Genomic DNA, 15,524 nt, shown 5'->3' with positions numbered 1-15,524 from the left:
AGCATGTATATTTGAGTGTTTTAAGCTACGGAGTTCAATCATTCATTTTAATCACTCAAGATTCTCAAAGTGTGGATTGATACGAAATAAACTATAATTTCCTCATTCTTTTTCTACGATTCTCAAGCTGTGAACATTTCGGTAAAAAATGTGGTTCAGATCGACCTAGATACAAGTAGCTGAAGATTTGTGTAACTTTCAAATCCCACAAAATAGAAAACTATATTGCGTTCCACCTCCTTCAGATAAAAATAAATTCACTATGAATTTCATATACATGTAACTATCACTGAAACATGTCACACATGCATACATGTATGCTGTAATCTCAAAACGAAACATCTTGGTGGCAAATCCAAATTTAACTTTTACATAAAAGATTCATATGGTAACAGCCACTTCTATGGATAAGATAATTGTCATTGGGGTTCACAGCTACATTGTAGTCTCAAAGATATTGGGGCAGCGAGTTGCTCCCTATTTAATTTCTGAAAACTTGTTTTGAGTACTAAAGCAGGTGACTTAAACACACACAGTCCTGTAAAACATCATAACCTGGATAATTTTTTTCCATATATTTTTTTTCCAAAATATTGGTCAAGACCTGTCGCCAATAGGAAAGTATTTCCATTTGGTTCAAAACTCACAAAAAGAAATTACAGCTCAGTCCATAACTTTATAGTGTATAGGCACATTCTGGCTGATTATTAAAGCGGGGGAGTCGTCATCTGCGCATGCGTCAGATGGCCATAGCGTGTCATTGTTTACAAGCGTCTGCCCATGAGCCTTTGCGTTTTCAGCGTGTGTTGTTATCGTCGCTTGGGACTCAATTCCCGCACGTGTGCAGGTGACAACCCTCCCGCTTTAATTCTCTATTGGAAGTACTAGTCAAAAATTTAAAACAGGTGTTAGCTGGGCGTATCTGATTACTTCTCTTTATACTATATTTAGGACATTGAGAATCAGATATTACCGGTATCTATAAAATAAACATTATAATAGGTTGGTAAAACATTATTGGGATATTATAATGAGACTTCCTCAGGGCAGATACATGTACTGTAGGGCTCATAACACTAATTAGAACACTTTGTACCTGTAGGCTTTGAAAGACAAAATAAAACTCACTAGTATATCAATGCAGTTTTAGGAAAGTGATTCACCTGGTTATAATTGCAGGTCCAAAAACTAAATTATACATAAATACAAATTACGTAATGATTTAAAACAATAGAATGGCATAGTTATACAGCCTGACAGATGTTCTGATAACTGAATATTAACTAATCCAGCATTATCCTACAGTTGAGTCAAATGCAAGACAAGTTCATGAATAATCTAAAAAAGGATCAGATTCATTTTGATCAAGGTCATGGTGCTCCAAAGCAAGATAGTACTTTGAATGATAACAAATAAATCTAGTGGCTTTTTGTTGGTTAACAGACAGTGTACATGTGCCTGATTGATACATTCTCTACAGTTTGAGATTAAGGTAAGTCACAAAATGTGGGAAAAGTTTGTTAACAAATATCAAGGCACATGCATTCAGTGTTACCTTATCTACATGTAGCTGTGTTTCATATTTTGAAATCCATCTTTACACATACACATACACATAAACATTGATCTTTACAAATTCACCCCTACAATTATACACTCATAATACTTTAGAGATCATTATGGTTTGATCAGTGAAAAATAAATGACAAACAAAAAATTAAAATGCCATGACAATTCATTTTGTTAATTCCAAATAAGCAAAAAATGCACTTTTGACTATTTTTATCTACATGGACACTTCGCAGTTTAACTTTGATTAATCTTACGAACAATTGTTTTTATCTCTTAAAATTATTAATATTTGTGATCACTTTAAATTCTGAAAAGTACATGATTTTCAGTTTGTTTACAGCATACTAATTACTCAAAAGTAAATAATGTAGTTCAGTATCAATAATAAATACAAATTATATGATAATAGAACATTGATGCCTACAACATGTGAAAGTCAACATGGACATAGGAGGGACCAGATTAGAATTATTGTGTCTGTCAATCAACAAGTTATAATAACATGCGTGTCGTATCTACCCATGAGCCTTCACATTTTTAGCATGCATAGTTAACTATTTTCTAAAATTTCTTTGTGAATTTTTGACCAAATAACCATAATAATGGTTGCAGGTTTTACTCAAAATTGCCCAAAATATCAAAAAATATACAAAACAATTATACAGGTTTGTTTGTTTGATTTTGGGGTTCAAAAAAAAAAATGATCAAACTCAAGACTGTAAAATGTTTCAAGATGGCCACTTAACTATAATACTGTACTTAATTACATGTAGTATATGCTACACCCAGCATCCAGGGGCCAGTTTCCAAGCCTAATTACCAAAATATATCATATTTTATTCTGAGACAATTACAGCAGAAATCATCTCCTGGATCAAAATTCATGATTAATAGTATACGACTGAACATTCCGAAATGGTGATTGCAAACTCAAGCTACCCAAGATAAAAACATTATCAGGCTTCCAGATTCATATGATCTGATAGAAATGATGAAACTAGATATTATAAACTGTTAAAAAACTACATGATGATTGTTTTTGTCAGTTAATGTGTTGTTGACAATGAGCTTTTTTTTTAGAACATCAAATTTTGCTTATATGGTAAAAAGTGGTTATTAAAGTTAGTACATGTACTTGTAATTAGCACCAAATGAAAACTGGGAGCATTCATGCAGAGTTTTGATTCTAGTAAAATGTGCTAATGGGATAATTTCAACCAGTCTAGGGAGTTAAATGCAACCAGGATCATTTCAAACTGTTTAGGGAGTCAAATACCAAATCAAACTTTACGCATACATAATATTATACATATAAACATCAATTTGTTTTACGATCTGATTCAAGATGGCCGAATGGCGACCATTTTTGGCTAACAAATCATCAAAATCAAGTATTTCTTGGCTGTTTATACATGGATTTTGTTCAAACTTGGTATATACATTAGACATTATGGGACCTTGATGGAAATAATTTTGTTTTTCAGATAAGATTTAAAATGGCCGACTGGTGGTCATTTTGTTTTGATGAATTTGATTCTCGTGCCATATCTTTGACTAGCTTTGACTGATTTTGTTCAAATTTTAAATATTCATTATACATCGTCATGTCATAGATATATAGATACATTGGTTTGACGACCCTATTCAAAATGGCCAAATGGTGCTAAAAAACTCATCAAATATCAAGCAGTTCTGGCATTTATGGATGGATTTCGTTCAAACTTGGTACATACGTTAGACATTACGGGTTCCTGATGCACGGCATTTTATTTTTCAGATTGAATTTAAAACAGCTGACTGACGGCCATTTTGTTTTAATGAATGGATTTTAGCCTTATCTCTGACATGCTTTGACTGAATATGTTCAAATTTTATATATTCATTATGTATCATGTTATATATATATACTTGTATTCAAAATGGCTGATTTTGTTTTTAATTAATGCTGTTCCAGAGCAATATCTCTCAATATGAACAAGTACTTGTTTGACGATCAGATACAAATGTCAATCATTTTAATGTTAAACAATAATCATAAACATATTCCTGACATGGTTATATTCCAGCTATATTACTATAAACAAAACTATATATCTTAAATTCGATAACTAATGGAGACTGTGCCATGCATGGCTTGTTAGTCCCCGTTCGGACGGAGTCCGAAAACGGGGACTTATGTTTTGCCCTTTGTGCGTCCGTCCGTGCGTCCGTGCGTCCGTGCGTCCGTGATCACCTGTATCTCGAACATGCATGGACCGATTATGTTCAAACTTCACTCATACATCACACATTATATGGGACATATGCACATGCATTTTTTTCATGATCCGATTAACGATAGCCGAATAGCGGCCATTTTAAGGCCGAAAATGCATCAAAATGGCACATTTTCACGATTCCGGACCCGGATCTCAGTTATGCATGGACGGATTTCGTTCAAATTTGGTACATACATTAAACATAATAGGACCTTGATGCACGTCATTTTTTTTTTCGGATCAAGTTCGAAATGGCCGACTGGCGGCCATTTTGTTTTAAAGAATTCAGTTCTGGATCCGTATCAGAGACATGTCTGGATTGATCAAGTTCAAACTTCACACACACAAGGTACATCATGTCACAAATATGTATGTGCATTTGTTTCATGATCCCATTAACGATAGCCAAATGGCGGCCGCTTTAAGGCCGAAAATGCATTGAAATCGCACATTTTCACCATTCCGGACCCAGATCTCAGTTACGCATTGACGGATTTCATTCAAATTTGGTACATACATTAAACATAATAGGACCTTGATGCACGTCATTTTTTTTTTCGGATCAAGTTCGAAATGGCCGACTGGCGGCCATTTTGTTTTAAAGAATTCAGTTCTGGATCCGTATCAGAGACATGTCTGGATTGATCAAGTTCAAACTTCACACACACAAGGTACATCATGTCACAAATATGTATGTGCATTTGTTTCATGATCCCATTAACGATAGCCAAATGGCGGCCGCTTTAAGGCCGAAAATGCATTGAAATCGCACATTTTCACCATTCCGGACCCAGATCTCAGTTATGCATGGACGGATTTCATTCAAATTTGGTACATACATTAAACATAATAGGACCTTGATGCACGTCATTTTTTTTTTCAGATCAAGTTCGAAATGGCCGACTGGCGGCCATTTTGTTTTAAAGAATTCAGTTCTGGATCCGTATCCGAGACATGTCTGGATTGATCAAGTTCAAACTTCACACACACAAGGTACATCATGTCACAAATATGTATGTGCATTTGTTTCATGATCCCATTAACGATAGCCAAATGGCGGCCGCTTTAAGGCCGAAAATGCATTGAAATCGCACATTTTCACCATTCCGAACCCGGATCTCAGTTATGCATGGACGGATTTTGTTCAAATTCGGTACTTACATTAAACATAATAGGACCTTGATGCACGTCATTTTTTTTTTCGGATCAAGTTCGAAATGGCCGACTGGCGGCCATTTTCTTAAAGAATTCAGTTCTGGATCCGTATCCAAGACATGTCTGGATTGATCAAGTTCAAACTTCACACACACATGGTGCATCATGTCACAAATAGATATGTGCATTTGTTTCATGATCCGCTTAGCAATAGCTGAATGATGGCCATTTTAAGGCCGAAAATGCATTAAAATCACGTATTTTCACAATTCCAGAACCGGATCTCAGTCATGCATGCATGGATTTTGTTCAGATTTAGTACAATGTGTTGTACATATGCAGGTGCATTTCGGTCATGATCTGCTTTGAATGTATATGTCACTCAAATATGAACGGAACGGGGACGTGTCATTGACAATGACTTGTTAATTTTTAATTTAGTCAAGGATTTGAAAGACAGTCATGTCTGTACATGTATGTGTAAAATTAAAAACAAAACTGATAAACTCGGAAGTCAGTAAGATGTATTAGGATAAGAAATCTTTGTATGCAATGTCTCCCAAATTGTTGTTGGGAAATGCAAAGTATGAATTATTCAATTTAAATTATTTCACAGTGTACATTTGAACAAAAGAGTACATACTTATAGATATCATGTATTATGAAACTAGCTGATTAATTAAAAAAATAGAAATAAATCAGTTAATTATTACTTTAATGACTAAATATCATTACTCCTATAGATATGATTATCTATCAGATGATTTATAAATCATAAGATGTCTTCATTATGCAAAAGTCATTAATATTGGCAACAATGTGGCAGGTAATACAGATCCAAAACGCATATTACATTGTTTGACGACACAAAACTTCCAAAAATTGTTTTTATTGTATGCTCTTTAAGTAAGATGTGTTTTTTGTTAGCTTCTCTGTTGAGTTTGTCGCGCGGAGCTTATCATATGAGTTATTGTATGTCAGCGTCCGTCGTTGTCCATGTCAATGTTTTACTTTTTTGACTTCTTCTTGAAAACTATAAGCCTGAATGCTTTGATACCTGGTGTATATGTACCTTGCATGGACCTCTCTTAGGTTTCTTCATTTCATGATGATATCTTCAATTCTCTAATTTTGATGAATATTTTTGTCATTTTTGGTAAAAAGTGATATTTTCGACTTCTTGTTAAAAACCGCAAGTGCAATTGCTTTGATATTACATATATAGGTACTACATGTGGACCTCTCTCAGATTTGTTCATTTTGTAATGATATCTTCTGTTCTTTAATTGTCATGTGCATTGCTAACAGCGGAGCTATCTCAGCCGACAGGCTGCTTGTTCTTTCTTCTTGTAAACATCATTATGTCGCATTATTTAAATGTAAGGTACACATATGAACAAATAGAGCCGTAAAATGTCTGTGAAATGCCCACCTACGCATTTATGTTTTTAGTTTCTTTTGCCCTGAAATGGACATTTGTGAAAAGATCAATTATTTAATCATCTTCTAGTAAAGGTTGCGATCAATGAATTTTTTCAAAGCCAATTTTAATATCATTTCCATTGCACATTTTTTGTTCATGCTGTGGGTGAATTGATTTAAGTTTAGGTTGAATTGTTTAGAGTCTAATGTATTGTGTTAGTACCTGAATGAAGATACCTGCAATCACCCAGTGGTCGTAACCAGACAATTCCTACTGTGTAACGTGAATCAAACATTTAATTACATGTATGCAACATGCTTTTTTCTTCTATTTCTATTTCTCGTTATTGATTTACATGTCTGAAACCAGAGAGAAAATTCTAAATATACCATTGTAAGCCACAATGAGAAAGCCAAGTAGAGAAATGGATCCGATCCTCCATAAATGAATTCATAATGTTTATAGTGTACTAATAATATGAGGGTTATTACGAGGATACTGCAAAGTATGCACGAAGACTGGGAGAGAATTGATAGACGTGCAGCAGAAGTCGATGCGATTGTGTACTGTCTGAGTGCATACTTTGCATTATCCCCATAATAACCTTATTATTATACATGTTTTCCTCCCAGGAATACATCATGGGAAAGCCGAAATCCAAAACATTTAGAACAGATTTAGCCATGGGGGCAGCCATGTTTGTTTTTATTATTAGAGGATGCTTACGTGCGTAATTGTTCCATATTTAGAATTTGCGTTTCTTAACATGGTAGGATGAGAATAGCCAGTGCAATACTGCATAATTATGGCGCACTGTAATTTATGGTGTTACGGTGGCATATGTATAATAATACAGTTTAAGATTTGTAAAAAAAAAAATTAGTGGAAGTTTATTTTAGAATATTTAAAATACAATGGACAATAAATTAGCACCTGAAGCATTCTGCAGAACTGTGACATCACCAGGGGAGTTGTTGTATGCAAATGAGAATTAATGTGAAGTCTTGTTGTAAAATGCAATATATGACTGATAGACGGCAACTTAAAAATTTTAATAATATTTACATGCTAATATTTTAGACATCAGGGTTGCAAGTGTTTGACAGGCACTCAGCCTACATGTGTGTATAGGTCTCAATTGAAGTAAAAGACGACAGGTTTTGTTGTTTTGTTATCAGTATTCAGAGCTTGGCAAGATAGTGACAGTGTGATCAATCATGGCTGCTTTGTTTAGTGGTTGCTATGCAACTGTGACTTCACTGCGGCAGAATGTAGTACAGTGTATTAGCAAAATCAACGATGTTTGCTGCCATTTTAATTTCTTTAACCATATTTTTTTCTTGGGCAACAATTTTGGTAAAACATTTTGCCTGTATTTTATTTAAATTTCTATAATTTTTTTGGGATACTTTTGGATCAGGTGTACATAATTATTCATTGGCCGCATGTTTTTATTAAAAGTTTGGATTAATTATGAAGAAATTATGCAGGTTTTAAAACTGTGAATGGCGATAGAAAATGGTGCCCAAAAGATTAAAGAGCAAAAGGTTAAAGATCAAAAGGTCAAACTGTGATGAATAATCTTGATGTAGAAATGCAAGTGCAACAAATATTTACGAGATAAATAATATACATGATTTCTGTAACAAAACTGAGTATTAAAGATTAATTTACATATTTGAACTATATTGTAGCACATTCTTATATCATGGTAACAGGTGATTTTGAAATTAAATATTCAGACTTTTGTTAGCATATTTGAATACCTAATTAATTAGCTTCGCAAACATTTCTATGTTCAGTCACGGGAAATTCAACTCTTGTTTAATTAAACTTAATTAAAATGCAATTCTCCATTGTATTGCATTGTAATTGAGTTTAATTAAACTCCAATTAAAACGCAACCCTATATAGGAATGCGTTTTAATCGAGTTCATATCGCAACTATATTAAAAGTTAATTCAACTATATTAAAAGTTAATCCAATGAAGTCCTCGGAACATATAGCAATACAAGTAATGTGTGTGTGTGTTTGATTGAGATGAAGTTTTGAAATGTACTGTTTCTAAAAATGAGTTGCAAATGTACAGGCAAGCTAGTAATTTAAACAATTATTAATGTCTGTGAAGTTTTTGTGACACTGAATTCTCACAATTTTTTCAGTTCGCACAAGTCCTTCATTGCATAAAGTATCACACCACTTACATATACCGGTCCTCTTTCTATGAATGCTTGGTTATCTTATATAATATTGCATCTTCTTGATGACAAAGTAATTTCTGTTCTGGCTGGTTCATGATACAGTTTAGCTCTTGTGTGTGCATGCAGACAAGATTAGTTTTGTAGTCATGACCATGCATATTAAGTAGCTGAATTGCATATTGTTTCATTTTAGACTGTAAAACTTCGGAATGGAATTTGCTATGTATTGGCAGTGAACAGCTGATGATCCTACCCTGTAATGTTATTGCTCCTTCACTGACTGATAAAAATGTTCATTTCAATGGCATCATCAAAGCCTCACATGTGCGTAGGGATCGAGGGTTCCTGTATGATTTTCTCTTGCTAGATTTTATCAAGAGTCAGTTTTCTGCTTATGAAAAATTCTAATCAGAATCTAGAGAGAATTGGTGTAATTTTTTTATAGATGCTCAATTAGAAAACAGCTAAACACAGCAAGTTATATAAACACAATGAAAAAGAAAATATATTTTATGCAAATCACAATATGTGTAAATAACCAAAAACTAGTTTGTGACAACTATACACAATGTATTGCTTCGTTAATAGACTAGCTGTTGTATGTAATTATATTAACTTTATTTATCTTGAGAAATACAACAATTGTAATTTCAACGGTTTTGAGATTGTCTATCTGATAGAATTTAAATTAAAATCGGAACGTTCAAAGATGCTATCTTTGCCAACCAGATGGTACAACACATTCCCTTTTTAAAAACAGTTTTCTATAATTACTATCTCCCAGGCATATAGAATATATACATGCCACATAGGTCATGGCATACTTTTATCTTTTCAAATCTACTTTTAATAATTACAACTTTTTAATATATTTTAATTTTTAATCATATCACTCCCTAATCTATGAGGGCCATTATCATTTTTTTCTTTGATTGTATTTGCCATATGAGTATGTATCATTAAAGGTTTGCCAAATTGCGGTGTTTTGTAAATCAACTTTTTTTCAACTCTTGTGACAAATTTTTCTCAACAAATTCCATTGTGACTGTCTATTGATATTAAGAGTTACAGTCATTTCCGAGTAGGTGTTAACATTTCATGTGAACTAACAAATGTTTTTTTACATGCATTCTATATATCACATGGGACACATATCTATTTTGATTTTGCATGTTATTAACATAAGTGCAACAGCATTGATGTTGGCAGCTGCTAATATATACGATTTTGACACTGGTGGCGCTATTATACATGTAGCATGAAGCTGTCTCATGCATTCATTGAAATATTCCTAAATATTATCACAATTCCTGCTATTGTGTATATTTTTTTCTTTCATTAATTTACTTTATGTGAGATATGGGTTGAAGTCACCATAAAAAATCATTGCAACGTATTTGGCCATGCAACAGTACACAAACGATATTGTATCAATGAGCGGTTTATCACTGTTTCACCTGTACACGTATGCTTCAGTTTTATCACTTTGTACACTTAAAGTAATCAACATATATCTTTTAAGGAACTTTGTTTTTCTGCTAAAACATTGGTGCAACATTTTTCTCACTTTTTTTATAGTTTCGTTAATTTTGTACCTTTGTTGTATGGCCACTTTTAACATATGGCTTCATTTTATGCAGTATGAACACCAAACTACTTTTCACACAAAAAATTGATATTTAAGCCAACATGTTCCTATTGTAAAAGAGTTTTCTCATATTGCAAAATTTTTTTTTAGGTACATATGGTGGAAAAAACATATATAGTTAAAAATGGGTAGTTAAGGTTGTCTTGAACTATTGGAAAATTTCTGACAAATACTATTAATTTTTTATGAATAAATTCTTCAACTTGAATTCTCAGCTAAAATCTGCCTGCTTGGAAATGGATCAGACGGGTCGTAATTTCAAACCCTTGCCTCAGCACTCAAAAAGTTAACAATTGTTTATTTCTTATTTCAGGACCTCATGTATTTATAAATACTGGTATAGTGGAACCAATGCCTTTAGAGCTTAGTCCGCTGAGTGTTGAACATTTAGATGTGCCAAGTATCGATAAAAGAGTGCTAGAAAGAGAGGAATTAAAATTACTTGAAAGGTAAATTCAGATTGTACAAGTATGCTTTATTTTATTTTTATTCATTTATACTGTAAACCAATAAGAGCAAGTATACTGTCAGACTCCATCAGAAAAGATTCCATGCCCACCCCACAGAAAATCCATTAATCATTGAAAGAAACAACAGCACTCACAAACACAATATAACTCCATAGATTTCAATATAGATTCTACAGATCATTTTTGTTTTTAGATGAGTAACTTATTGTGCGGAAATGTTCATGCATCGATACTGATAGATAAAAATAAGACTACTTACTGTGTATGTATCGGGTTAAAATCATTTGTGATACATATGAATTGACATTGCCACCTTGGTATGGCTGCAAAATGAGAACAAATGTAAAGTGTCTCTCTGTGTAATTGTAGAAGATGAAAAAAAAAATGTCAATCAATCAATGACACTCAAATTTACAGCATCTTATTTTCTTTCACAGTACGTCACAAGAAGGGATATAATTATCATTTTTAACTGTACATGTATGGTACATTATTTGTGAAAATTATTCAATTTTGATTTAACAATTGAGAAATTTAGTTGCTAAACTTGTAGAGAGTGTTTAATATTTACTGTAGTGTATTCTGGGGTTTTCTGGCTGCTTAGTTTATTCTTGTGTGTGAAAGGAATCAATATTTGCTCCCAGTCAGATTTAATATGTAGTTTTAGGTTGAACCCCTCTATTATTATAATATATTATCTTCAGTTTTGTAGCAGACTTGAGGATTCGGTAATGCTGGCATCCAGGCCACCTTAGAAAAATTACAAAATGCTTGTAAAATATACAGAAAATACATTTTTCATGCAATGAAGTTGGACAATCTTGGTATCCATGGAACACCTACTTTTGTGAGATATATACCGGTACATGTATAATGGAGAACATGTATGTCTATTCAACATATGTGGTACACTGGCTCACAGGCGACTTTTTTTTTGATGTGCATACTAATTATCTAATTTGCATAATAGGTTAATTCATGCACCATGCATTTTCTGCTCATATCTCAACACAATTGAACTTACCAAGAGACTTGTTTTGTCCTCTCAGTGTTCCATTTTCTCTCGTCAACACGTCTGGTAGAATAAAACAATGATGGGGGAGATTGGAACTAATATGTGGAACAAAAACAAGTCTTGTGGTTCTCTCACTTTCAGTGAGATTTTGGCGGCCATTTATGTTTGTCGACATGACGAAGATTCACTCAGTGCCATGTAGAATATTCCACCAATGATTTCCTATAATATACTGTGGAATACTTTATTTTCGCTGCATGGAATTAATTTTCGTTGAAAAGGCTTTTTGAGCGTTTTGTATAGAATTTATTTTCACTGATTTTTGATGAGTTTAATGTGAAATATAGGAAAAAAAGTATATTCGCTGGATTTTATTTTCACGGAATCATCCCTTCAGCGAAAATAAATACCAAGCGAAAATAAAGTATTCTACAGTATTGCCTTTTTTATTCACTGATTTTAGACCTAACTTTAGATAAATATTTTGCAATGATTCTTTGAGTACCAGTAAGCTTGAAGACTGTCAGGCTATACATGGCAAACCAATTTAACTGTAAATCCTGATATGTAAAAAAGCAAATCTATATTCTATTGTTAGCGTATAATGTCTGTTTCAAGCTTTCAAGATTTAAATTATCTACGTAGTTGATTAAACGGCATAGTATGTACATTTCAGGTCAATACAGTAATCCAAAGAGCTCATAAAGTCAATGTACTATTAAAAGCCGTTGTTATTTTATATCAATATAAAGCTCGTAACTCCATGTCACAGAATATTCTTTTGAAAACAGACTTCATGCTCCAGTAATTTTGATTTGCAATGTTTACCTTGGTTACTAAACATTGATTGATTGATAGTTTCAAAGAAGCATGTGACCTTTGGCTTATCAATTATTATGGGAGTGTATGAACCTGAAATTATTATTTTATTTTTTATTTTTTCATGAACCTGAAATTAGTCACTTGGCAAGTTTCAACACTAGATGGCACTGTTTAGTTATTGAATTAATAGGATACATATTTTTATTAAATATCTGACAATTAAGGAATAAGATTAAGAGAGTTATTTTTATATAACCATTGAACACAGTCACTGCCTTTTTATGTGTCCTTTTCACATAATTTCTTTGAATAAAATGTCAATGTAAAACATATACTCCTATTCAGGTTGTCACGCAAGCTTTGTAAGGATGCAAAATCTTCTGTGAATTCTTGAACGTCATCAGAAAACTAACGAGTTGAAATGAATGAAGCTTGTTTGGTAGCTCGGATCTCAAGCGTGAATGTACTTTCAATCACAAATGCACTTCAAATATGAAACTAGACATACACAGGGATGTACGTGCAGCAGTGAATCGTGTTCTTATCCTATTACAACAACGATAGATATTGTGAATTATATTTCATTTCATTCATTGCTTTGAGTTGATCCCTGCTTGGCCTAAGCAGGTGCTCAATAATCTGGTTATGAATAATACCATTGATGAAAGTACCAAAAGACATTTTGATTTCTATTGGCTTCTCATTTACTTCATGCATTTAGAATCTAGTAATAAATGTGCTGCTGAAATATGCAAATATTTTGGTATTTCTTTTCTTAGTACTGTATAATTTGACGAAATGACAGACTAGTGAAGGTTTCCCTTAGATTCTTTAGACATGGCCACCACGTCATTAAGTCACTATGATTATTTACAAGTAAAATTGTGATTTCCAGCTAATTAAAGGATAAGAAAATATTCTGCCCTGGAAATTTGAATGCTCTTCAATGTGTACCATATTTATTTCTCTGCAGAAAATCTGTTTGGTGACAATATTTTTTATCTGTATCTGTTAAAGTTATGTTTTTAATATACATACCAAAATCCAGAGAGCATTCATGACTGTAGTACACCAATGGCCCTACTTTTTATTATATATCAATACAATTGGGTGATCAGGTGATGTTTAACATCTTTACAAAAATATGTATTCTGACATATGAAATAAAGTAGTCCCACAAAAGTTACACACCTGTACTTGTAGAATAACATAGACATAAAAACAAACACTTTTAAATAGGTCATAGTAATTTTTAATTGGCATAATTACATGTGACAGATTTTTCAAAAAGTCTAAATGTTGGCAATTCAAAAAATGTGCCCTTTCACCCTTATAAGCTTAATTCAATGATTGGTAAAGGACAGTCAGAAGATGAAAATGAAATTTTAAAATCACTTCTGGAATTTGAATCAATGTGAAACAAGATTGTACCTGATTGGCTACCCAGCCCTAACAACTGACAGTCAGACCAATCAGAGAGTGGCTTGTTTGTTGACAGTTTTTTTGATGTATCAAATTCTTCTTGGACTCAACTGGAAATTGATGGAATTATTCAGGTTATGCATTTGTAACATGTAAATCTGTAGCCCAGAAACTGAATACACTTGTATTGAAACATTTCTTAAGAAATAAATTCAAAATCTAAAAAATCAAATGGATAAAAAACTTACTTATAAAATAGTTACAAGACCAACATTTAAAATTACAATTTTTAGAATACGGTAGTCACCAAATAAAAAGTCAATGTGCAGTAAATCGGTATGGGTAAAAAATGTTTCACTCACATGTGTCTGTCACCATGGCAACATTTTTTTAGATTTCATTGTTTATCCAGCATACAAGAGTAATTCTCTGATGAAGTTTGATCAGCTTATAGTTGCCATGGCAGCCGGTATATTAGATATCTTATATTGCTGGAAAGAAGATCCTTAATTAGATTCAAACCTTCTTTGAATATTCTTCTATTAACAAGTACCGGTATTACTTTAGATCAGATTGATGCATTTTCACATTTTATATACAAGTCTTGATATAAATTTTCTTAATTTTAATAAATTTTATTTATTTTATAAACATTTTCTGCAGGTTTATTTTGTGAAAGGTTACAAAATTTCATATGGTCATGTGACTTCTTATAAAAGAATACAGCTAATAAAAAAGGACCTCTTGAGCTGTATGTAAATTTGATATATATATTCATTGAGGAAATTGCATTAATATTATCTACGTGATGTGGAATCACATTTGCACATTTTTTTTTTTAAATGAAGTGTTATTGGGCTTTAATAAGATTTAGATGTAATTACCATATAACAGATTGAAACTGATTACAAGTGAGCATATTTTGGTGCTAAGTGAGCATGCATACATGTTATTCCTTCACTTGATTCAATGAGAACCGCTTTTTTCTATAATGTACACATTGCTACCACTTCAAAATAACATTCACATAAGAACATATTAAATAAAAATAAAAATAAATGCCATGTATTAATTTTATTGCAACTTTCAAATGGCCGCCGAGATCTCATTGAGAGTGAGAGCGAGTCATGTGACTTGTTGCTGCCCTCAATTAGTGTTCCATTCTCTGCTGCAATCACGTCTACTTTTTCCAAATACTATGATTACATAGGTCAAGACCCCAGTGAACCTTTGCGTCTAGATATATTGGTTAAACAGCGGGAGATAAGTAGATAACACCGAGAATTCAAGAATATCAGATAACATGTTAAATATCTTTCAAAAAATGGAACATAAACATAAAATGAATTAAAAACAAAGGGGAACATTTTGTTTGAAATTCCTCTACCCGAGAACATTGCTCAGTCTTTATGTGTATGTCATTTGTCTACATCAATTCAGTACGTAATGGTGATTTGTGGCTTGTATAAAAGAACGTAGCATTAGGGGATTTATGAACTGTTAATGCATTACATAAATTAGGGTGACATTTTAAATT

General features: G+C 32.7%; 1 protein-coding gene across 1 annotated transcript in view; it reads left to right on the top strand.

Annotated features, from left to right (window-relative positions):
* LOC102809248 (regulator of G protein signaling 9-binding protein-like) overlaps positions 1–15,524 on the top strand; it is a 67,252-nt gene that overhangs the window by 40,955 nt on the left and 10,773 nt on the right. Inside the window, exon 4 of the mRNA XM_006814000.3 lies at positions 10,572–10,707. Within this exon, the coding sequence (XP_006814063.2) occupies positions 10,572–10,707 (136 nt within the window). The remainder of the gene's footprint in view (positions 1–10,571; positions 10,708–15,524) is intronic.

This window comes from Saccoglossus kowalevskii, chromosome 13, assembly GCF_978046115.1.
Source record: "Saccoglossus kowalevskii chromosome 13, keSacKowa6.1, whole genome shotgun sequence".
NCBI classification, from domain to species: domain Eukaryota; kingdom Metazoa; phylum Hemichordata; class Enteropneusta; family Harrimaniidae; genus Saccoglossus; species Saccoglossus kowalevskii.
This window is presented reverse-complemented; position numbering and strand designations above follow the sequence as displayed.